The 25,614-nt window shown below is 40.0% G+C and overlaps 1 protein-coding gene across 1 annotated transcript; it reads left to right on the forward strand.

The window, feature by feature from the left end:
* The first annotated feature begins 1,402 nt into the window (after nucleotides 1-1,402).
* C7 (complement C7) lies at nucleotides 1,403-23,962 on the forward strand. The gene is made up of 18 exons (XM_009481949.2): nucleotides 1,403-1,408; nucleotides 1,702-1,757; nucleotides 2,506-2,581; nucleotides 3,520-3,661; nucleotides 4,476-4,617; nucleotides 5,429-5,567; nucleotides 6,206-6,340; nucleotides 7,511-7,754; nucleotides 8,401-8,514; nucleotides 8,947-9,113; nucleotides 10,129-10,357; nucleotides 10,928-11,099; nucleotides 11,471-11,558; nucleotides 12,917-13,049; nucleotides 14,050-14,241; nucleotides 16,636-16,732; nucleotides 21,654-21,838; nucleotides 23,775-23,962. The coding sequence occupies exons 1-18, from the start codon at nucleotides 1,403-1,405 to the stop codon at nucleotides 23,960-23,962; spliced, it is 2,505 nt and encodes an 834-aa protein (XP_009480224.2).
* The last annotated feature ends 1,652 nt before the right edge of the window (nucleotides 23,963-25,614 follow it).

Consider the following 25,614-nt stretch of genomic DNA (forward strand, 5'->3'; position numbering starts at 1 on the left):
CATTAAAACAGCTAACTGCAAGATCAAGACATAGGTCTGGAGAGATAAAATATTCATCAGAGTTCCCGTATTCTGGGCCAGCTATTAAAGGGCTTAACTCAGTTTTAATCATTTCCCTCATAGGCAAATGACCACTGACAAAGTTACACAAATCACTCATAAAACTTAATAGGAGTATGAGGATTTTGATCAAAAGCAGTAAAATATATACAGAAGTGATGAAAGCATATGAATTACATCACCAAAGATTTTCATAGTTACTAAAACTGAAAAGTCACAAAGACAGGCTCTGGCTTAGCTAAAGTGGCTCTGGGGTTGCTCACTTCTGAGGAGTGGACAAAGGCATCCCTCATGTGAATGGAGTAATGTGACCCAAGATCTAGACATCTTCTTAAGGAAAGCAGACCATGCCAACAGAATGTAGGGTTTAAAAGTCACCATGTAGTGATGGTGTGACATGAAACATTTCGTTTTCTGAGGACTGTGTTAAAGTCTTCAAAATAGATGTAGTATCTGAGATGTAGTATATGAAGAGTTTTCATAACAGGGTGCTGCTTTTCCACGAGGGCTTCATCCAGGCTCCACTAGGATAAATTCATGTAAATTTCCCCAGCAGTGGCATTTTCTTACTGTTACTGGAATGGATCAGCTCTGGAAAGTGAAAAAAGTCAAAAGAAAAAATAAGAGGGCATGGCAGGGTGAGGAAAGAGAAAGTGCTCTTACTTCTGTAAGGGCATCCCCACAAAAAGCCATCTGTTGATGTGTCATTGAAACTAGGGGCTGTGTACGATCTCAGGAAGTCTTTCACAGGCAGGACCATGCCAGAATTGGCAACACTTGCATTCAAATCCATAAGCTGATTTTCAGTGTGAGAACTCATACACAAAAATCAGCACAACTGCAGAAGTCAAGACTGAAGATTCATGATCAAAATTAAACCTTAGCAACATCAGCCTAATTCTAGAGCAGCGCTTCCTACTGAAGCTGGGGACTCAGCTGTGGTGTAGTCTGTGTGACACCAGGACTGGTCTGGGATGTCTGAAAAGTCTTGTTCAGGGGAAAGAAACTGTGAGAGAGAAGATAAGGAAAAGACGATGTTCTTCCAGTAAGCACTGTTCACAACTTTGTGCCAGCCCGTCACTACTTCCAAGCTTTGATTTATATCTCTTAAAAACACTGAGCAGCTCCCAAAGCAGTCTGTGTCCCTAGAGAGGACTTGATGGGTTAAGATTAAAATTCCTTGGCAATATTCAGCCTTTTTAGGGAAAGAAAAGCAGAATAGCAAGGCAGAGTGAGCAGAGACATACAGTAGCAGACAGACTGACTGACTCCTTTGGCTGCTGAATTGAGTGGAAATGCATTTTGCCTGATACTTGCTGGACATCTGAGTACTTCATCTAACATGAAGGTAAGACAATTGCTTACCTAATTTGTACTGAAGAAGTGAATATGGCAAGTGCAATTAAATATTAATTTATATGGAGAAATACTTAGCTGAAAATGTAATTGGGCAGTATTGCAAGAAAGAAGAAAACTAAAAACCAACAGCTTGCACAAGAAAGCTAAGGAAAGCCAGTGTGATGCTCTCTTTTATTTCTTAAGCTGACTAGTATAAAGATTGCAGAAAGTTAGAACAGCTGCATAAGCTTATGGAAAAAGCAGAGAAGCAAAGTAAGTTTGCTTTTGCTCCTCTTTTTTCAGGTGCTGGGGATTTTTCTGTTGCTGGAAGTTTCAGGCTTCTCTTCCATTTTTTGCAGGTGAATATTTCTTTAGTAAATTACATGCTGAAGACTAAGCATATATAATTTAACAGACAACTTCTGGTGCATGACATGGGGCAGGGTTTAAGGGGTCTTCAGATATATTTCCTGGGAGAGGAGACACTGATATCAGTGCTACCACTGCCATCAACAGTGGCAAGAGTGAGGCATTATGGTGTCCCTTACCTCTTCCCAGAGGAGTCAGCTGCCTTTTGGGAAAAGAGCATACAGCAGTGGTGTGAGCCACAACAATGCCCATCTGTGAAACACAGCACAGCTTACCCCAAGCCAGCCCTGATCCTGGGGGCAGGAGCATCCTCAGTGCCTCCCACTGGCAAACTGGCGGTTTGAGAGCTGCCACAGAAAGGTCCGCTGCACGCCACAGCACACACAGCCCCTGGCAGCTCCCTGTGGATCTCCAGGTGTTGTCTGGACTCTCCCTGCTTTGCAAGGAGAAGCTTGTATTATGGTTGCACAAAGTCCTTGCCGATCTTCAGGCTAAGTGAATGTGTCTAGTTTCTTCTTTTCAGTGACCAGAAAGCCCAGGCTGGGACTGATCTCATTCTTACACATGAAAAGCAAATCCCAGTGGTTTTAGAGGGAGCCTGATCATACCCCTAATTGTTATTGAAGGCCTGCTTTGCTCTTTAGGAAGGTTTTGCACTAATGCTTACAGATGGAGATCCCTGATGATTTTCCTCTTTTTTTTTTTTTTTGTTAAATGCAAAAAATATTACTGGAGCAGCCCTTCTCCTCCAGTCCACTGCCGCTGGAATTCATTTGGCCCTTGGTCCGAGTGCGATGGCTGTACTCAAAAACAGGTATAGACAGACACACCTTTTTTGTACTCATGACTTCATAAGCATATGCAGTTTTTCCCAGTAATTAAGAAGCCACTGTATCTTTAAAAACCCAAATCAGATGTCGGACAAAAGCCCCAGCAGAACAAAGAACTCAGAAGGGAAATCCACCAGTCAGTCCCCAATATGTTGCCTTTCAAAGCTATGATATTCATGTTGTAAAATAATTTGTGTACTTTTTATTTTGGTTATAGTTCCAGAAAGCTCAACTGAACTGTTCAGTAAACTGAGACATTCCTCTGCTGATGCTGGTTTGTACCAATTCTGTTGATTTTTCATTAGTGGAGTCATGTCTCAAGGAAAGAAAACTTGCTTGCAAAGTATTATCCTCAATGAAAACATGTTGATGATTTTTACAGTGCAACTCTGCTGATGTGCAAGACATTTGCTTTTGATTTTCCTTCTCACTTACTTTGATGTTACATCAATTAGGGAGGGATTACACAAAATTAAAGATGCACCATGAGACAGTACTTACTCTTTTTAGAAGCAAAAAGTAGCCCACTTGATGTTAGGTTTTATCATCTTCCTTAATGACATTGCTTACTTTGAAGAACTTTAGCAAATTCGTATCAGGCATGATTGGTCCTATTAAAAATGTAAAATAAAACTGAAATTTGTCAGCAGCTTTCTCTTGGTTTCAGTTACATGTTAGATTTTTGAACAAACCAGCCAAGCTTATACATCAGTCTAGAGACCTTATAGATAAAATAGTTGTCTTTCTATTAACTTGAGAGTTTGTTACCAAATTGTGGTAATACCAAGTGTGGTTGTTCTCAGAAAAAATAGTGAATGTCTCATTTCCTTACAGCAGTAGAGTGGTAGCATTGTCTTCACACTAGTAAACTATTCCTGCTTTGTATTTGGATTTTCTAAGATCTCCCTTGATTTGCATTCAGATTCGGAGACGGACAGTAGCAGTTTATGGCCAGTATGGGGGAAACCCCTGCTCTGGGGATGCCTTTGAAACAAGATCATGCATCCCCACAAGGGGATGCCCAACAGAAGATGGCTGTGGTGATCGGTTCAGGTGTTTCTCAGGTATCATCCAAGATCTTTTTCACATTTTCTGGTCATAAAGTTAAGAAGAGAACCTTGTTATCTTTGAGCTTTAGTAAATGGGCAATGGCTTTGCAGAACCCTTGACCTACATATAAATTTGGTTTAGGAATATGTTTCCTTTTTTCCAGTCTTGACTATGCATGTTTTTAATTTCATCTGGAGTGTTACAGAGCTTTGCAGATAATATGCTGTAGCCCTGGTAGCCTCTCTTAGTCATTCTGCCTTACTAATTCGCCCCAGAGTACAGGTTTTTTTCATTACAAGAAGGTAATTAAGGAATGCAACCTTAGATGTGATTGTTCAAAGCTGTTCTAGGCTATATCCAAACATCTTGGAAATCACCTGGGTCATGGAAACTAATGCTCCCTAAAACAGTCTTCATATCCAAGCAACTTCCATTACCTTCACAAAAAAGTACATTATCTCAGTAGGTAAATGCTTATCACAGAAGAATATGATAAACATGTTTTGGTGCTACCACAGAGATAATCACAGTTAATCACAAGTGATAGGGTCAAAGGATGAAAGCTCAGGAAATAAATCTAGAAGTCAACTGTCTTATTGATATAACATAAGCCTTGAATGGCTGTGGTTCCCTTAAGTATACTATACACTATGGCTTTATGCCTACATTAACTGTTGTTTCAGAAGCCCTCCTGGGCAAAGACTGTTATTGTGGGAGTGAACAAGCTAATTAATGTGGCAGATAAGTGGGACTTTTGCTTTGATTTTAGGTGATTTGTTTTTAAATGAACAAACACTTCTTTCCCCATGCATTTTTGTTCTGATTTAGGTCAGTGCATTAGCAGATCTCTTGTTTGCAATGGAGATCAGGATTGTGAGGAAGATGGTGCAGATGAAGATCGATGTGAAGAGAAGATGACTGTATGTGATACTGATAAAACACCTCCGAATTCAGAACTTACAGGAACAGGGTAATGTTCTGTGCTGGACTCAATAGTACTGGTGCCAAATGCATTTACATTTTTGTTGTATTTACAAGCTCTGGCTGTACAGATAGGCTTCCTGGGCCTATGCTAAAACATCCCATATATAAAAGTGTTCAGTACAACGGCCTCCATCACACCAGTGGCTCAGCGCAGCCAGGATGTACAGGCCCTTTGATCTAAAGCACAGAATGAAGCTTTTTATCTTTCATTCGTGCTATTGAAAAACATATTTTAAGATATGAAATGAAATGTCAACCAATAACACATGATCATCAGCATGGAAAAAAATGAGCCAGCAATGCTCATTCTTTTTGTTCACTGCTGTTGCATTTAGTACTGTGGATCCATATGGATTTCTGTTTATACATCCCATCTGCAACCTAGCAAAATAATTATCTGAAGTTTCTTTAGCATAGTTGTATCACTTGGTATGGGGTATAATTCAGATACAATACAAAAAACATTTTGGAATGGATGCCCTGCTGCTTCTGTGTTGCATTAATTGCTGGAACAATAGAACTTAATAAAATCAGTTGTGATAGATATGTATGTCTTAACGTTAAGAGATATTCATATGCGTTCATTTTTGTTGACCAATCAAGAGCAACATTTTGCACACTGCAGTTCTGCAGATATAAAGTCTATCAGTCGATATCACCTTTTCTTGGGTAAATCAGTTTATAATCTTAATCTGCAGATACAGCATTCAGTTATAACGGCTGTGTAATTTTTGCCTCCTGTAAAATAATTTGCTACCTGTATGTCTTAATGGTCTTTCATGTTTTTCTTCTCGTAGCTTTGATGCCATTACTGGGGAGACTAGGGGAAGAGTCATTCATACAAAAAGCTTTGGAGGACAATGCAGAAAGGTCTTTAGTGGTGATGGGAGAGAATACTACAGGCTCAGTGAAAGCGTTCTTGCTTATACTTTCCAGGTACATTTCCATTAAGCACAGCTTTATATTTAGAGTCGTGATTAAAACTGGGAGAATGATGCAAAGCTTGCAGTGTCTCTTGGCAGGTAGGTTTCCCTAAATGCAGCTGAATGATACCTGTTCCCTCTTTGCAGTGGCTTAATATTTTGAAATACAAACTGGTGTATATCTTGCTAAAATGAAAGGAAAAAAAAGAAAAATTCCTTGGATGTGATTTCTAATTCTCTCACAGTTAGGCTTTACATTAGCCATCTCCTCAGCATAAGTGGTGGCCTGAATCACCCTAAGAAATGTTATGTGCACAAGGCTTTGGGGTGCTTTGTGGACATCTTCCAGAAATGTGCTTTGTTTGAAGTCACTGTCCCAGAGATTTGGTTTGTCTCACATTTATCAAAAGCATGCCAAGCAGTCCTTGATGTAATTCACTTCATAACATACTTAATATACAAATATATTTTAAAAATTGTGTAATGCTTTTCCAGTAGTGTTAAGTACTTTTCATGAAATCTGAAATGGATTCAGCCTGAAAAACACATCAGGTTTTTTGCATCAGCAAGGACTTGCTCTACTCTATAAATTGTCATTTTTAACATCCTTCATGAAGCTTTTTATACAGAATTCTATCTTTCATCTGCTAGGTTAAAATTCAGAATGATTTCAGTTATGAGTTTTTCAACAGCAGCTGGTCTTACATGAAACACACAGAGAGCTATGAAGATTCAAACAGTGGACACCGTTATTTAGAGAAAAAGAGTGATGAAAGCAATCAAAAGGTATGTATAAGTTGTCACTGGGACTTAGTATTTTGTGTAAACATTTTCATCATTTTTTTCATGTGCATTTATAGTGAGATGCAAAAATTTATTTTATCCAGATTTTTTGGTACAAAGTGCATGACAGAAAAAATCCCATAAAACCTTTACAAAGAGATCACTGGTTTGATTATCATGTAAGAAGTGTTGGCTGCTGTTTTTACTTTCTCCATTTTACCTCTTTATTAGTGATTTATTTATTTACTAGCTGTTTTCCTCCCTATTTGAGAAAGAAAAACATTAGCTGCTTCTCATAATTGATCAATCTTTTCCATTTTCTTCTAATGATATAGTGCCCTTTTTTTTTTTTCTATTACCTCTGTCAATATCTTGGAGCAAAAAAATGGATATAATTCTGTGATTAAAGTTAATTTATTTTATAATAAATTTTTCACTAGTAGAACTCCATTATGAGGAGTCTTAAACAGCCAGGAAGTCAGAGTGCTTATGCCTTCGACTTATTTAAAAAGGAGTGTTATATAAATAATTTGAGAGTAACTCTCAATTATGAATTATAACCTCTATCTTATAGCAAATAAAATCAAGTAACAAATTTATACATTTTGTGGCCCCCAAGCTGACAGAAGACAAGCTCATTTTACCACACTAACAATGACATATTTTGAGACTTAACAAAGTTCAAAAGCAACTTTGAGAGGCTGAGGTTAACAATATTGTGTAGGCATATGGAATTTTATAATTCAGCAATATCCTCAAAATGGCTAGAGCCCCTTACAAAGAAAGGCTCCTCTAGACAAAACAGGGTGCAAAGAAGACTCTCTAGTTCCTCCGATTTGCTTTCAGACAAGGCTTGTTAACTTGCTACTGCCAGGCTTCTGGTGTTAGAAACCACCATTAGCTTTGAAGAGTGATATTTTCCTTTCTTATTTGTCATGCTAGCTTTCACGTACACAGGAGGAAAAGAAAGATGTTACAGCAGTTATAAATAAAGGTCCAAAAGATATTTCCTAACTTCGCAGTATTCTTTTTGCATTCACCGTGTTGCTAGACATATCTAACAGGTCTGTAAAGCTGTTGGTTAGTAGCCAATATAATGTGCATGTCATCTGTCTAGTAGGAACCACCATGATAGTGACATGGAACATGACTGATGTCTTTTCCTTCCCCCAGAGTAAGCAGCTGATGGTTGTTGAGAACAGTGTGGAAGTTGCTCAGTTTATTAACAACCGCCCAGACTTTCTTGCTCTTGCGGAGCCCTTTTGGAAGGAACTGGCCAACCTTCCAGTCATCTATGATTACAACGTCTACCGAAGATTTATTGAACGTTTTGGGACTCATTTCTTACAGTCTGGATCTCTAGGAGGACATTACAAAGTTATTTTTTATATGGATACTGACAAAGTGAAAGCAGAAGGTAGAGTACTAGAGTATTTGTTACAAGAAACAAAGTGAATAAACAAGAATAAAAATTATTTGCATGTTCTCCCAGCTAATATCTAAAATCGAGTAAGAGACTTCTACTAGTCACCGCGTTCTCTTCATGGGCAAAAGAAAGAAGATTAGACAAAGTGCTCAAACCGCAATATTTAGTTCTAGATCCACATCTGTGTCCTGCAGTGCTCTGATTAGCAAAGGTTTACTAGTTGGTTCAGGACATCATCAGGCTAAATTTGAATTCTAGTGCCAATCTAAACCTCAAATAATGTTAAAGCTTAAAAGTTACTTGGAGATAAAGGTTGGATAAGACTGTAAATTATGAACAGAGAAAACACCAGAGTGACGCATATTATGGTACTCAGTATGGAGCAGTGCTGTAGAATTAGGGACTGCTGAGAAAAGAGATGAAAGAAACAAAAAACTTTTTCCAGATACACCTCGCATCTCTCAGCCTCCATCTTTAGTATCTTTAGCAACACATGGACCTTCCCACAGGATGTGCTAGTTAGTTGCCTTCTAATTTAGGCATAATACTTCATGACATCTCAAGTCAATGGGAAACTTGGAAAAGAATCCAACACACTTTATGTGTACAGAATTGTTAATGGATCAATTATCTGCAGGTATGAGCATAACAGACATGTACCGGTGCACCACATCAGGCTGGAACGCATTCTTTGTGAAAAAGAAAAAAACAGAGTGCTCCAAATTGGATAAACTGCTACAGACTTCTTCAGGTAAATGTTCAACAGTGACTCATACAGTTGTCATGTCTCCAACTTTCATCTCCTCCGAAATAGCTGCCAAAATGAGGAGCAGGTATTGATAGCTTTGTTGAACTGTATCTTAACACACTGAACCTAAACACCAAGTGCCTGGTTTAAAAGGCTCTCCAACACTCATCGAACATTGCTAGTTGTGTACATTGCTACTAGTGTAACTAGTACTTTTCTGGGCACCCTAAGTCAGGGCTGCCAAGACACCAGCAAAACCAGATACTTCTTATATATTATCAATAGATAAGAAGCTCTTGATCCAGGCACAGGTGGTTGATCTGCACCGAGTCCTTTCACTACTTGCTAGCATAGTTTTTGCATGTATTGTTTCTATTTCCATTTGTAAATATAGCAATGCTGGTATTTGCTGTACTTCCCATCCTGAATCTACAGGAAAAAGTGATACTAGGATTAACGGAGACCCCTACGTAGAAGGAGGAAGCCCAAGTGCTGTTGCTGGCCTTAGTTATCTAGACCTGAATGATCCTGCTGGGAACAGTGAGAGATACACCTTTTGGGCGAGATCAGTGACAGACTATCCCAGAGTAATTAAACAAAAGGTAAGGCTATTTTCCCAAAGGAGAGATGAGCAGATGGGATCACCTCAAGGGGAGAAATGATTAAGTTATAGCTGGTGATTAATCAGGCTGTAGCCTGCAATCATTTTGTTTTCAGATCACTTTGTAAAAAAGAAAAGAAAAAGGAAGAAAATGCCATGAAGCTGGCATGATCAGCTGCATCACAAATCTAAGTCCTTTGGCAGGCCAATACCTACAATGTTACCAGCCTTCAGTGACTTTAGTGGAGTTCTGCTTAAGAATAGAGGGTCACCCTAGCATTGGAGAAAGCCCAAATTTGAGATAGCCCCTTTCCTGAAATGCATATTGGCAGGTCTGCGTGGCTTACACTCAGTTTGCCAACTTCTGTGTATCCCTTCTCCTTCTCTCTGCATCCAGAAGTTTAGCATAACTAGAGATTCTGGAAGCCAGACATTTTAAAGTTGGGCATGGCCATATTCACTGCTACCTTGTCTAAGTCCCTTTTGGGACCTGCCCACATACTGAAGAATGGTATAAGCCCAAAAGGTGTCTGTCAGGAAGTTTTCAATTAAATGTAAAAGCACAGAATATCATAAAATAGGCAACAGAAATGCAAAATGTTTTCGCTTATTGTTACTTTCAATCACTGCTCAATGAAATACCATAATGGGTTGTTTAAATGTCCTGCCTTTTAGGCTGGGAATAGCTGGGTGAGAATTCAGGTTACTGTACACTGGTGGTCTGTGTTACGCTTTTATCTTGACTGCAATCACATAGCTCAAATATGTTTAAACATGCCTAATCTACCACTAGCTTTAAGGGATGCTCTTAAGCACAGTTGAATTTTCAGAAAAAAGATAATATTAAATACTAACATAACATAGATTTTAGCTACCTAGCTAGCAAATTAGAGCATCTGTCAAATCCCATGTGCAGGAGCATACATCACAAATTATTCTGCATGATGAAATGTGCTTATAAACTCTTATATTCCAATTATAACTATTTAATATAAATGTTTATCTACTGTGTGTAGCTAACACCATTATATGAGCTGGTAAAGGAAGTGCCCTGCTCCTCAGTCAAAAAACATTACCTAAAACAAGCCATTGAAGAATATATGGCTGAAAACGATCCCTGCAAATGTCAGCCTTGCCAGAATGGTGGTGAGCCAGCTGTGGAAGGAACTCGGTGTGTGTGTTACTGCAAGCCTTACACCTTTGGAGCAGCTTGTGAGCTGGGAACTCTCGTGCAAGATCACCCAGGTTAGCACTTTTTAAACTTGTGAGAGTTTAGAAGTGGCAAATTGTGTTCTCCTGCTTCCAGAGTCTGTTTGTCCCACTGCACAACCTGAATGAGTGGCTGATGTGCAGTGACTGCTTGGGTCAGATATCACTGCAGACATACAGCATTGGGAGGGTCATGCTGAGCCTAAGTCTTTGCTTAACATGTCCAAATAGTACTTAACAAAGAACTGGTTTTATTATTGTTGTTAAATGCAGGGGACAATACTAACCACTCAAAATGTAACCTTCTATAAATATGTATATATACTAAATGAATGAGTATCAATAACTTCAAAAATTTTTGCTTTTTGATTTTGTAAACAGTTGTAGCTGATACATATTTTTATGTTCTCTCAGACTGATAACATATTGACTCCATGGAATTATACTTATGTAAATGGCAAGTTTGGGAATGGCGAGAGGTTAGATCATTGCAATCTGGAATTCTCTCTAAGGGCACAGTTTGGACCATCACTAGCTTTGAACAGCCTGTGCCTTTAAACCACCTACAGAATGGTTTAATGTGAAATATTCCCAAATGTTGCATAGGTGGTGTTGATGGACACTGGAGCTGCTGGTCTGCCTGGAGTCCTTGTTCAGGGGGAAGGAAATCAAGGAGTCGAACCTGCAACAACCCCTCCCCGCGTGGTGGTGGGAAGGCCTGCATAGGAGAGCAGCATGAAAGCAGGCCGTGCGAAGATGAAGAGTTGCAGCATTTGCGGTAAGCAGAAAAAAACATTTGGAGCACAACTACAGGAAGATTTAAAAATTTATTTCAGAAGGGTGCATAAGCTATTGAATTCAGGGAGAAGATCACTTACTGAGCTTTCATATTTCAGTTGAAAAAAAATGAAATTCAGATGCTGTGAATCTCATACAAGGTAAGAGTAGAAAATGGGGTAAAAGCCAGTAAACTTGACACCATTTTATTTAACACTCTCTCAGATAGCCTGGCAGTGTGTGATTTAAGTATAATTGTGATGTAAATGGGATGCATAATAGTCTTGAAAATGTGCTTCACTGAGAAGTATAGAATTTTGAAAGGAAGGGAGACTAAATTCAAACTAAATCGTACTTCTGTTTGCTTCCTAGCTTGATTGAACCACACTGTTTTGATTTATCCATCACTCCTGAAGAATTCTGTTCACCGCCTCCTGCCTTGGAAAATGGATTTGTTCAAGTCAGTTATTTCTATTACTGTGTTATCTGTCCTATCCCTACATGCAGTGTCTCTGTTACAGTTAATATAGATATTCACTTGCAAATTTGTATTTATCTTGGTAAGCTTAGTATCATAGCTACTGTATAGCAGCTCTCTCAGCATTTCTCCTTGGCTGAAGTTTACACAACATTAGCCAAGACTTCTTATTTAAAAAAAAAAAAAAAAAAGGCACCCCACTCCCAAAACCAGAACAAATTCTTTGCTTTTCTGGACCATGTTACCTACAGATGAAAGTAATCTACTTGTCCTTTACCCTATACACATATTCAAAATTTTCTGAGCTACATGAATTACATATTGAAGCACAGGAAACTAGAGAAAAAACAATAGAGAAAGTTAAATGGTCCAAAGTCATCCAGCAAGTCCATAGCAAAATTATAAACATATTTTAGGAATCTTCACTCTACACCCTGTAACTCAGCATTGCACTATCTTGTTCCCTGGTGAAACTGTGATCTAGCAAGTTATTTGGCTGACTGTTAACTTGGGCCTATTTAACAAGGGAGACTAAATTCCTCCCTTGGAGGAATGGATTATGCCTTCTCCACATTACGAGGCTGTCAAGAGTCTTTTTGTTCAAGAAATAGATAAAAGGATTAGTTCAGAATCCATTAGTTGTCTCTGCACAACTGCAACCTGAGGCAAGATCCAAAATTTTGTGCTCCCTCTTTTTCCAGTGATTTTCTTTTGGGTAATCAATAGTTGTCTCCTATATTGATATTTTTGGTTTACAAGCTAAAGGTAAAACCCTGCAATTCATGGAGCAGTCTCAATTTTTCGTAAGATCTGTCCTTAGAAAAGAGTGGGTATAAAATGAGAAAAGACCTGTGTCTTCAAGTCCAGCTCTTTTGACTGACCATATCACATTAACCTTTAGCAAGCTGAAAACATGTCATCCTAAGAATTAGTAAAGCCATATACTCTCCACCGATCCCCCAGAAGGCTGTTCAAGAGCTTATGTTCCCCCTTTAATGCTTGATAACAGCCATATTTGCAGGCAGTTTATAACTGGCAGGAGAGCATTGTTCCATCACTGACATACCACTGCCAGACCCCTGTCACAGGGTTAAGATAGCCCAAATATTCTGTATTCTACCAACTTACTTGCAGCATCATCTCCATTTTGATCACATTTACTGACTATTGATAACAAGAATTGCCCCCAGTATTCCAGACACTCTCGTCAGTGCATTGTAGAGTCACATTAATATTTCTCACTGTCCTCAGCTACTGCATCCCAGAATCAAAGGGAGTTCAACGCCACTGGTGGTTCTTAGATTGTATATCCAAAATTTCACCTGTTTCTTTTCTTTCAGAATGCTGAAAACTCATACCCTGTTGGGAAAAGCATTGTTTATGCTTGCAGATATGGATATTCTCTTGTTGGTGATCCTGTTGCTAAGTGTGGCAGTAATTTCCAGTGGCAAGTTGGAGACATATATTGCCAGGGTATGTCTAGCTGGTTCCTGTTTTGAAATACAGCTCCATTGCTGAATTCCATCTCTGGACATCTGCTTTCTAATAACAACAGGGGGAAAATACACACCCGCATTTCCCTGTTCCCTAGACATAATCAGGTACAAATCGATTTTTATTTTGAATCCAGATACTGTAATACTGAGATAGAAACATGCTCATAAAGTCTGGTTTTAAGGAAGGCTGGAAGTGAGGGAGACTAAATTCCAGTCCATGAATTACTTCCTGTAGAAACAAACTTTTGTTTAATTCAATCCTGTGGCTATATCCAAGAACCATGGGAATGAGTCTATGTCTAAAGCCAACTGAGAAGAAGGTCCAGTGGGCAGCACTAGGCAACCACAAAGTTCTCAAATAACTGCCTTGTCATAAAACCACAGCTCCAAGGATCACTTTCATCTTGGATGATCTCCCCATTTCACTCTTTTCCTCTAACCTGGTCAGTAACCATTAGGGTTTCTTTTTTTCCCTGCACATTTTATTTGTGAGTCAACTTTGAGCATGATCACATAGACTTGGGAATTTTCAGACCTGCTGTTCAACACCATCCTTTACTCCTTCCAACCAGGACTGACTGCCCACAAATGCTAGTCTACACTGTTTAAATGCCATCTTTTTGTGTATCAGTACATGATCTCCCAGGGTACTGTATGTATGACCTCTCTCTTCTGGGATGTTACTGTCTAGTATGAACTGTCAACAGAAGCATCTAAGAACAGAGAAGCCCTCTTCAAGCTAGGGCTGGACCTGCAGGCAGTAGGAAAAGATGTTGTCACTCTCTCCTTGGTATTGCACATGTTTGGCTGGTGTGATGAGTTAATATCCTGTGTGAATGTGATTGATACGTTTCTACAGGAAAATCAGCTAATCTTACCATTCAATTTGTTAAGGAATTTAGGAGAAGGTAAAATATGTGACTGCTTTCTGCAATCCACTGATTCACTGTGGCTATCTCAAATGCTTCAATCCTTAGAAACCGCTTGTCTCCTGCCCGTCCTGGAGTGGGGTTTGCAAGGAGAGCCATGGAAACCTGTGTATGACATCGGTGAGAGAATAACTCTGTCTTGTCCACACAGCATGCACTTAGAAGGGGCACGCTCCATTTTGTGCGAGCCCAGTCTCAAGTGGTCTCCTGATGTGAAGAATATCCAGTGCAAGACACCAGGTAAGCCATTGCAGTCCTCCAAAAGCAATGCAGGAGTTTCTTTCCTGGACAGACTATGGCTTATACAGATAAGATATAGACAGAGCTATAGCTGATATAGTGATAGAGAAGCCATACTTATATCACCAGCAGGATGCACAGAAAACGTGAGTGTGTGTTTTCTGTTGGCTGTTCAAACAAGATGCCTTAAGACATTTCTTGTGAGGTTTCCTTACGGCTTTTTGCTTCCCACTCCCCTATTGCTATTGAGTATTGTCACTAACAATATTTTAAGAGATTGCCTGGAATGTGTGCTGCCTGTTCTGCCACCCAAATATACTTCACTTTCAACGCATGTTGTGTAACACCAGCAGCATGTGAGCTGCACCTTAGAGATACAGCTTTTCTATCTGGAAGCTGTTCAGTGCGTCATGGCCTCTCATAGCAGAGAAAGACAGGGATGGATGACTCCTTTTGCTCATCTGACAGTCACACAGCTGATATGGAGTAAATCTCCAGGAACTGGAAGCAATGGGAAAATGCTGCTTCAAGTTCATGGTAACAGCTGTTTAAGCTCTGGGTTGATACTGGCAGGCACTGGCAGAGAGGGGAATAGGTTATAGCATACAGCAGCTCTAAGTCATCTTTTCCACCTGTGGAAGACAGACAGGCTTTCTCTGGAGCATTCCTATGATGCTGATCAGTGACATACAAGTATTCAAGCAGCTTGCTGCTTCAAGCCAGTTGCATCTTGGGACTGATGTCCCAAGGTCCCAGATGTTCTCATACCCTTGGGGAGACCCTTGCTTGAGGACAACAGCCACTGCTATGGAAGACTAGGCATATCTCTTACATTTCATCTGTCCTCTCCTTATCAGCCAACTGCTGCCTGAGGTTGCTTCACCGGAGGGAGGAGGCAAGTGACAGTCAGGCTTAGACCTGTGATATTCCCAGTGTAAGTCATCTGCCGCTGTGTCATATTCACATGCACAGGAAGCGTAAGGATTTCAGAAGGAATAGCATAGCTGTAGATAAACAGCTCACTGCTGCTAAGGTGCTGAAGTACCAGTGCTGAAGTACTGTTGCCAATTACTCCTTAGGTTTAGCCTTAGTGACTGATTTTCATCTTTTTTTTTTTTTTTTTTTTGGTTACATGATGTATTCAAATTCCAGTAAAAATTAGAAACAGTTTCAAATGCTTCCATCTTTAGAAACAGCTTGTTCCTGGCTGTATGGGACCATTACATTAGTATAAAAGCTAGAAAAGGGAAAAAGGACAACAATTAAATTAGAATAACAGAACAACAGTTAAAGAAACAAGGAATATGAAATAAGAAGGATAAAAATTAAGAGGATATGTATACACAGACACAGTGGCACGCATACGTTTGGATGAGAGTATTTAGTCAGTAATAGTGTCAGTAACAGTCAGCTCTACAACCAGCAGGCCCAGGGATGGAGACAATGCAGTGATTTTTTGTGGAAATTTCCCCTCTGCAGGAAGACAGGGTTATGCCTGCTGTCTGTATTGCAATGCACTGCAACTCTATTTTTGGTTCTCTGGCAATTTCTGCCTGTCTATTTTGCTTAGCAAGCCTTAATCCGTAAGGCAGAATTTTCTATTTTTTTTTAAAAAAAAGGCAACAAAGTTCAGGGGTATTAAAGTTTCATGTTAAAGTAGAAAACTGCAGACACATAATCTAAAACACAAATCAGGATAAGCTTTCTCAGAAAGTGTGTCTGTACAGATTTAGCAAAGTCTTGCCATCACTTGCTACAGAAATCTCCAGAGGAATGTTTCACAAAGGCCTGTTTCATTTTCAAGCTTGGAATACAACTCAGCACTCAAACAATAGTACATGTGCATTGATGAAAATTCCCCAAGAATCACTATTGCTTTTATTTTTAAAGTTAGTGCAGACTGAGGACTAATGATGGAACTTTTAGTTTTCATTACCATCAGTGTATAAACATATTCAGGTTCACATTTCTACATAGGACTTCAGAGCCTTAGCTTTCCCAGTGACAATAGTGAAGCTAGTAACTCTGAAACCTAATGATGAAGCTGTTGCCAGCTATGATTCAGCACGGCTAAGTTTAGCAGAAACAAACATCTCTGAAGAAATGAGATGAGTGTTTAAGCTTGAACACAGTACCTGTCTCCTTCCATCAGACTTGTGACCTGTGGATAAATTACTGAACAGTAACTTTGCAAAGTGTATCATATCTTTTTAATAGTGTTGATTCCTTCCATGCAGTAGATACTTTTAATGAACATGCAGGATGTGACTTTATGTCATGGTTGTATACTTCAGTGCCTTTTAAGCTCAACTGATAGGATAATCTCAGAGTAGACCTTTAACAGCCCTTGTTTTTCTGACCCTTAATAGCACTGTCTGTGTTCTTGTACTTCAGTGCCCAGTGTGAAACCAGAAGTGACAGAGCCTAAATGTCAGCCATGGGAGAAAGTATATCAGTCGCAATGTGTGTGCAAAATGCCCTATGAGTGTGGGTAAGTTCAGGCTGAATTGGCAATGACTTTCTCACTTTATTCAAGACCAATTAAATTTCTTAAGTCTTCAGTCCATGACAGATGAGAAAGCTTTACCCATATGAGACAGAAGCATTGTGCTTTGTTTGCTTTACAGCTCAATCAATGTCCTGTTCATCACTTACCTGCCTTGTCAGAGCTGTCAGTGGGCTTTAGCAGTGATGGAATTTGGTTGGATGACAGAAGGTGAAGGCATAATTTCAGCTCCACTTGATCTGTGAAATAGATGGAAAAAGATAAAATGATATTTTGAAGATTCAGAAGATTGAGGAAAAGTTAGAACAGAGGCCCTTGGGACATAAACTATCAAAGCAGTAAGCTAGTGAAATAAAGCAGATTTCTTTTCCCTGCTGAGAGACTGGAGAGTTATGAAAGGCACAATAATCTAATCTCCCATTTACACAGCAGTTTGCGCAGACCAGTCACGTCATTTTTCCTGACTTCATAACTTGCAGACTAGAGCTTATTTTTTCCTGTTTGATCTAAGCCTACATTCTGCAATACGCAATGCAGAAGAAATGTAAGGAAATCAGTAACTCTCTCAGTTCTTTGCTAAACATGGAGGTAACAGAACCAAAACAGAGGAGTAACAAGAAGACACCTGAGACCACCTGGCACTGATGGTCAGGTGTGCCAAAGAGCTCAGCACTCCAACATCTGAGCTGCTTTGCACAGACTGGATGAAGTCTCCTATAGTCATTACAGTGGGTGTAAGCTCTGGATATGAAATCTGGCCAGGTTTGTGTCACAGCAGGAGTAACAGGCCAAATTTGTCTTATCCTTGTGTAGTAGGAGGAAGAAATTTTGAAGTCATCTCAAGTGATATCAAGGTAGCAGAACTTCTCATTGGAAGATGTGTACTTTCTTCCATCAGCCACATAGTTCAAGAGTGCCCTGCAAGGTGACTCTGGTTCTAAGCCAAAATGAGCACACTTTCAACATCTCAAAATTAAAATTGGTAAGCTTAGTTCAGGTTTTGTAGATCCAGTGGGCACTTCCGTAAGGTCTTGTCTTGCATGCGAAGATAAATGCCAGGTTTGTAACAACTCTGCTAAGACTCTATTCCTATCCTTAAACACATAAATATTTTAAATAATCTGGTCCTACTCTTTTTTTGTCTCAATACTCATTAAAGTGAGGCAACAACCCCTCCTCTGTTTCATGGGTATGTTGAGGTTAGTTACACAGAAGATGAAGGGAGTCGACAATGCTAGGGAAGGCTTTGGGCAGAGTCGCAAAAACCTTGGAAGTTAAATGAATTACATTCAGTTATGCATTCAGGCTTCAGTTATAGTTAATCTTCTACTTGCCTGTTTCTATTTTTTATAATTATGTTCAAAATGGCAGGAAGATAGATAACACTCATTTCTGTTATCTGATGCCATCTTGTCACTCTGTCTTGAAATAACACATCTAATAATAAACGGATAAATCATCAGCTGTCAAAGCAGACTAATCTGCCAGCCTCCTAAGGCTGTAGAAGTAAGGTATGTAAGCAGATCTTGGTCCTTCCTCAGAGAGCAGAAGTAACTTGGCTTGCTGTGGCAGTGACTTTCAGCAGCGGCCTCTGCTCAGAACAGAGCTGGGAAAGAGTTCATGTGGGAATTCTGGAACACTGTGGTTTCAGACCCATCCTACATCCTTTCAGTTTCCAAGAGACTAGCAGCTGAGACTTCCCAGGGCAGCATAAGAACCCCACAACAGGCTGGTGAGGGGTAATTTGTCCCTCATGATGTGGTGCCTTAGGCTACGTCTATCGTCGTCAGTTAGAGCATGGGAATGATAGCGCTCTCTGCGTATGAGAGCTGCTGAATTGCCAAAGCAATTAAATCTCCTGGTAGAGATTGGCAAGGGCCAACTCCTGGATAATTCCCTGGCATGGCGCAGGAGTTACTAGGCTCAGGGACCGTTCCAGTCTGATGCAGTCCCATCTTTTGGGGGCAAAGAGAGTTTAACAGTATGGACACCAGCTATTCTGTGTGAATTGACCCAAGTAGGAAAGGGCCAGAGCAGAGTTAGCATGTTAATACAGATGAAACCTCAGCCTCCAGTAGCTAAAGATTGTCCCCACAGTGAAACATGAGATTTAATAATTTTTAAATACTATCCCCTTTTTTCCTCAAAATTTATTTACGTAGCATCTACGTCTCTCCTAATAGTTCTTGCCCTGTGTTATATTAAAACTTATGGACTTGAATATAATTCTAAGAAGTTAAAATAATTTCCAGCATGCTGAATTTTTCACTTTTTAGTTTCACTGAAAGTTGCCTGCCTCTCATGGTAGGGGAAGGGAGAGAAGGTATTTGCTGACTTACATATGCTATTTCATTTCTCACAATATGTGCTTTAGTAAAAGCTTGTTCTTATCCAAGCCTTCTTTTTCAGGTAAAAGGTATTGAATTTCTCACATTTACTTTGCACAAGTATTCTTCCTTGCCTCTAATAATTTTTATTGCACTGTTGTGATGCTCCCAGCCCCGTAATATCCTTTCTCAGCAATGAGTGCAAATTATTAATTTCTCTTATGAGTACATATTCTCCATCCTTTTTCTTATGCATCTGAACATGTTGATTTCCACCATCTTTCTCCCAGCTGACCCAGATATAGCAAATATATGAAGCACTCTCAAGACAGTTAGAGGGATTATACTGTAGTGAGAGATTGACAACATGGACCATGAACTCCCTGGGTTCAACCTTCAGCAGCTGGTTAAATCAGCCTCCCTCTTGGGTGCTGCTAAAGTGGTGCAAAGCAGACAGATTAGTGCACTTGTGTCTGGCCTTAATCTTTTCAGCTAAATTAAGCTGCCTTGTATACAAGATTTTGACCTTAAGACTCAGATATTGAGATTTATCACTCAGGAAAATAAAGAAGGACTCTGAACAATTTTAAACATAATAAACAGTTTAATTACAGATTAGGTGCTTTCCCTGCATCACACTTTGTTCTTCCAAGTTTAAGATGATATTTAAAGATGAAGTTTTTCTTATACCTCTGTCTGTAAAGATAACTTTCACATTATAAATCAGTGCACCACTAACTCATAGGCTATGCAGCCAGGTGAACAAACAATATAATGCAGACAAATGCAATGGCTTCCTTCATCAGCTGCTTGGTGCTATGTATCCATTGGGCTGTCGTCTTCTTGTGCCTCAGAATAAGAGGGTTAACCTCATTCCTTATGTTAACAAAAGAGCATTAAGGCAAATTCTGGCAACAAACTTTAGTAGGGATTTAGTGGCTGGTATTTTGACTAAGCACAACAGTTAAGGGACCCATCGCAGTTGAGGATGTTGACTTAAGTAGGAGATGTAATACAATTAATAACCTTTGAAGACATATTTGGTTGCAGGTAGATGCAGCAAAGTTTTCAGGCTCAGCTAATGAACTCTGGGCCAAATTTTAAATATCTTAAAGGTGCACTATGTTACAGGTAGGTTAAACTTCCTGTAAAGCCAGCTTTCTTAAGAGGCTTCAAAACCATCTCTGAAAGAACCATTCCCAAAGCTTGGATCAGGTGCTTTTCCTCAGTGCCTTACTTGCAGATCCACCAAAACCCACTTCCTAATTCCCAGGAAAAAAAAAAAATAAAAACCTTAACACTTGCCCAGCAAGTGAGCAAGGTTTGAGTCAGGACTTTATTACTAGGCCTTCCCTCTTCCAAATTCCTCTTCCCTACTCTGACAAGCTGCTTTCACAGGGAGTGTTACCCTGCCTTTCAGGCAGCCTCATGAAGCTCAGCAGGGCCATTTGCCTGTTCCTCATCAGCTTCTCCTCCCCACCAAACACCTGTTTAGCTGAGGCTGACCCTCAGAACTGACCCATTAAACATTAAAAGTTTCTGTGGGAGTGTTTGTGAGCTCAAAAGGAGGAGCTGTGCTGAAAATAAGCCTTTGGGGACATATTTCAACGCTCTCCATCCCCTCTCATACTCTGCACAGCAGCTTACCTGTGGCTGTAAAGTGCATCCAGGAGAGCACAGGCATGCCCTGCTCTGTAGAGGCACTTTTTTTTGTTGACTCCACACAGATGCCACTGATTACATTGCAAACAAGTGGAGAAGCCTGGGGTTTGAGATTAAAATCCAGAAATAATGGAAGGGCTTTTTCCTCCCTTCCTACACAGCATGAAACACAAGTGCTAACAACTTCCTGGAACTGTCCCCAGAGCAAACACCATTTAAGGTTGTTCAAGAATGGTTATTTCCACTTTTACAAGCTAATTTTTGTGGGTGTTAGAACAATATCCAAATTTCAAGAAATAAACAGGCAGATTCCCTGCGTAAATAGAACAGGTTTTTCATAAAATTTCTGTGGAGATGTATGCATATTTCCAGAAATATCTTCGGTCTCTGATGTTGGATCATAACATTTTATTTAGTAAAAGCTGAGGCTGTTATAGGACAACAGAGAAAAGGTCTTAAGTATATTCTGATGTCTTATAATTAAGAAATCCGTATAAAATATTCTAATATATGTGCATGTATGTATACATCATTATATATATATGAAATGTTTTCTGTGTATGTACTTAGGTGCATGCATGTGTAATATATAAAAGAATCATTGAGATCTGAACTGTTTTTAACTAGAGTCTCACTCTCACTGCTACTGACACCAATGGCAAACACTCAGTAATACCCCTGTTGTTCAGAGGGGACAGATCCTGATGCTGCTGAGGTGCAGCATCCTGTGGAAAAGGAAGGAGTCTGAATTATTCACATGTCTATGACTGAAGTTCCCTTGCTGCAGTCTGAGGATGTACTTCAGTTAATGGGGAAATTGGAACTGGACCCTGAATGTTTTCCACCCTTTCAGGTCTTTTTAAGAGGTGCCAAGATAAAACACATTTAAATAGCATGATCCCTGCTTTTGTTTTCAGTCCTTCCCTGGACATCTGTGCTACAGATCAAAGAACCAAGAGAAACACACCTTTAACTGTTTGCAAGATGCATGCCTTGGAGTGCATGGGCAGAAAATATTCTCTTACTAATGCAGAAAACTGCAAAACACCTCAGGAAGTTGAAATATCATGTGGATCATGTCGTTCATGGGAAAAATGTGATGGTAAGAGATTCTTCACAATTGTAAGCAAAATTGTTTATATGACCAAGATGAAATCTTTATCCCCAGTTATGCATTAGCTGTAGGTCTATCCTTGTATGGTATGTCCAGACCCTGCCAGAAGCACCAGGCACTGCTAAGCTGATTCAAGCCACCAGCGTAGTCTTTGGTGTTCAAACATGGCAGGAAGCTCTAACCATGGAAAAAGAAACCCCGCAGGATATCATAACAAAATGCACTATCTACAGGAAAAGCTTATTCCTAGTTCCTGTTAAGTTGGTTACCCTGTTGGTCCTCTGGAAGTTTTGGGTGAAACCCTTGCCCTACTCTTTTTTCACTGTATCCACCTGTTTTAAATTTCTTAACACAGTAATTGTGGAAGTCCTTACTGCCCACAGGAATAGTTAATCCTTTCCTGAAATTTCCCGAGCAGTCTCCCCAGCAGTATCTTGTAGCAAGGAATTGAATGTCTTATTCTATACTATCTAGGAAAGCCACTTACTTTTCTTTGTACTTCACTGCCTATCCCCAGTTTCTCATATTATGATCAAAGGTGAATGTCTCTTCCTTCAGAGGAAATAGCCCCAGTCTTTTGCAATCTGCCTGCAGTGGAAGTTTTCAAATTCCCTGATCTAATTTCCCTGAGCATCCTACACTACACTGCATTTAATGGAGGGTTGGCAGAAATGGGAAGATAAGGAAGTAAATTAGGTTTTTAGAAGTGCCCCAGATAGAGGCACAGTTATTGTCATATTTTGAAAATAAAAAAAGATTACTTGATAGGAGTTCATCTGTTTTGTCTAACAGGGTTGAACAGACAAAAATAATAACAAAAAAAGATAATCAAAACTGGCTGGAGTTTCAGCAGATATAAACACAGGCAAAAAAAAAAAAAAAACAACCCAAAACCCATACAACACCAAAACAAACACACAGTTATGAAAAATAAATCTCAGACAGGCCTTCTTCTTGTCTGATTATTTAGCTGTTGTCACTGATACAACTACGCACATTTATTTGTAGGAGTAGATCCTTTGGTCTTAGTGAAACAGCCTGTATGTAAATAAAGATACTAGTTGTAAGTGTCTGCATGATCAGTTTGTTACTGTCCAAGGACAGATCTCTCACCTTACACATTATCTGGATTCTGGAGCAGTATATACATGAGCTGGTTCAAGCAGTAACATCAGAGAAACCTTTGAGAGCAATATCTCAGGCACCTTGAGCAAGCTTTTCCCACAAGCGCAATCAGCCTCTCCAAGCAGAGGAAACCCCAGCAGTGCACCACTCATTGCCACTTCTAGTTTTTCAACTGAACCTGAATATCTGCTAATGTTACTTCTGGTTAGGAAAAGAATGGTTTGGGTTGGAGGGCACCATTAAAGGTCATCTAGCCCAACCCCCCTGCAATAAGCAGGGATATCTTAAACCAGATCAGGTTGCTCTGACTCCCATCCAAGCCGACCTTGAGTGTTTCCAGGGATGGGGCATCTGCCACCTCTCTGGGCAACCTGTTCTAGTGTTTCACCACCCTCAGCATAAAAAATTTCTTCTTTATATCTGGTCTGAAACTACCCTCTTCTAGTTTAAAACTATTACCCCTTGTGCTATTACTGCAGACCCTACTAAAACGTCTGTCCCCATCTTTCTTATAAGCCCCCTTTAAGTACTGAAAGGCCACAATAAGGTCTCCCCGGAGCCTTCTCCAGGCTGAACAACCCCAACTCTCTCAGCATGTCCTCATAGGAGGGCTGCTCCATCCCTCTGATCATTTTTGTGGCCCTCCTCTGGACCCACTCCAACAGGCCCATGTCTTTCTTGTACTAAGCACCCTCCAGAAAATTGCTGTCAATCCTACAATTTTGCTGGAAATATTTTAGCCTGTTATTTGTTGAGTTGGATGCCATCCTGAGTGTTTTTCCTCTGTGCTTTTACTTAGCGCAATCCAACAGCTGTGTTTGTGATGAAGACAGACCGTGCAAGGAAGGAGGCATCAAGATCTGTGTTGAAGTGAGTGGCTCTGCTGCCCGTCGGACCATGACTGAGTGCGAGGCTGGGCAGCTCAAATGCCAGGGGGAGACTGTCACCCTTGTCAGCATAAGACCCTGTGACGTACAGAGCAAATAAGATATGTTACGGTTCATTTTGCTTGTTGCCATGGGATATGTCAAAATATGTCAAGTCTTGGGCAGGACATACTTTGAACCTTGCTCTGTCAAATGTAAGCTCTGCTGTGAAGTCCACCGCAGCTGATGAGACTGTGTGCATCAGCTCTGGTCGGCTCTGAATCAGGGTCCGAGGGTCTTCATTAGGCAGAGCTGCACTGGCTCCTACTGCTCATGGCAGGGCTCCTGCTTAGGCCCCAGACTTAGCACTGGCAAGTTTACTTCACATTTCCTTCAGAATTAAAAATTGTTGCTGAAGTGTGATTGCCAAAGTAGCATTTATAGTGATGGATTACAGTGTGTAACATTGTAAATACATTTTACTTAAAGCCACACAAACATATGCATGCACTGATTAGATTTAGATTGCATAAAAAAAAGAATAAGCTTTACAAAGTAAGACACATGATTCTTCTAATAAATTAATTTCTTCCTACTGTACCTTATTCAGCTGAGCAAACAGTATGCACAGCATTGAGCCTGTTGTTGAGCCTGAAGCTCTTCAAGGTCAAAGCAATGTGCATTAATAGTAAAGTCAGCTTAAAGTAATGAGAAGACTTCCTATGCTCGCAGCTTCTCGTACACACAACTGCTTAATGAAAAATCTCCATTTTACGTTCTCATAACTATCATCATGATCTACATTTCTAAGCACAGGTAACTCCATTGCATTTGTCACATGCATTTATGTTTGTGCCAAGACCAGTTTGCTTACAGACCATTGCACATAGAGGCCTTCCACCACAGCAAAACTTTCTCAAAGGCAGCTATTAGGGAAAGTGCATGTTCACAGAAATGGAGACACTCTGCATACAGTCCTCCTGGAGATACCTTTGGACAATGTCCTAAGACTGTTCCTAAATAAAAGGAGTCTCTTTCTTGCACTCTTTCCTTACACAGCTAAGCATGCTGTCTAGTGCAGTCAGACAGTGACATCTTTGCTCACATACAGAGTACCTTGCAAATCTGTTCAGGTACCTGTCCTGGCAGTCCAATCCCTCCTGCGTATTCTCAGATGCAAAAAAGGATGAAGAGATGGTGAGCAAGTGGGTAATCAAGCAAGTGCGGTACTTTCAGCAGGAAGCCTGTATGCTTTTTAAGTGACAGATTTTATTTCTTACTATCAATAAATACCTACCAGATAAAACATCTCTCTTGGTTTTCATGTTTGTACCTGTAGCTTCCTCACATAAACCCTACCCTGTATGCTTTTTAAGTGACAGATTTTATTTCTTACTATCAATAAATACATACCAGATAAAACATCTCTCTTCGTTTTCATGTTTGTACCTGTAGCTTCCTCACATAAACCCTACCCTCAGCTGGAAAAGCTTTGCTTTCCGTGGTGCTGGCAAAGAGGATTAAGCCAGGACAGGAGTGGTATGCTTTCCCTTGGAGACTCCCTCTCCTGGGAGCAGCTGTGTCAGAGGGCAAGGTTGCCACTGTACTGACTGAAAGAACCTCCTGACCTTTATGCTTTCTGGAACTTAATGGCACTTTTTTGGGTTTTGAGCAAATTGTGAATTTTTGCAAACAGCTTACAGATGAAAACAAGTGGAATAAAAGCCAAATGAATTTAATCAGTTATTTGCTCTGTGTTATTTTCTCAGGAGT

The sequence above is a fragment of the Pelecanus crispus genome, chromosome Z (genome assembly GCF_030463565.1).
Source record: "Pelecanus crispus isolate bPelCri1 chromosome Z, bPelCri1.pri, whole genome shotgun sequence".
Classification (NCBI taxonomy): domain Eukaryota; kingdom Metazoa; phylum Chordata; class Aves; order Pelecaniformes; family Pelecanidae; genus Pelecanus; species Pelecanus crispus.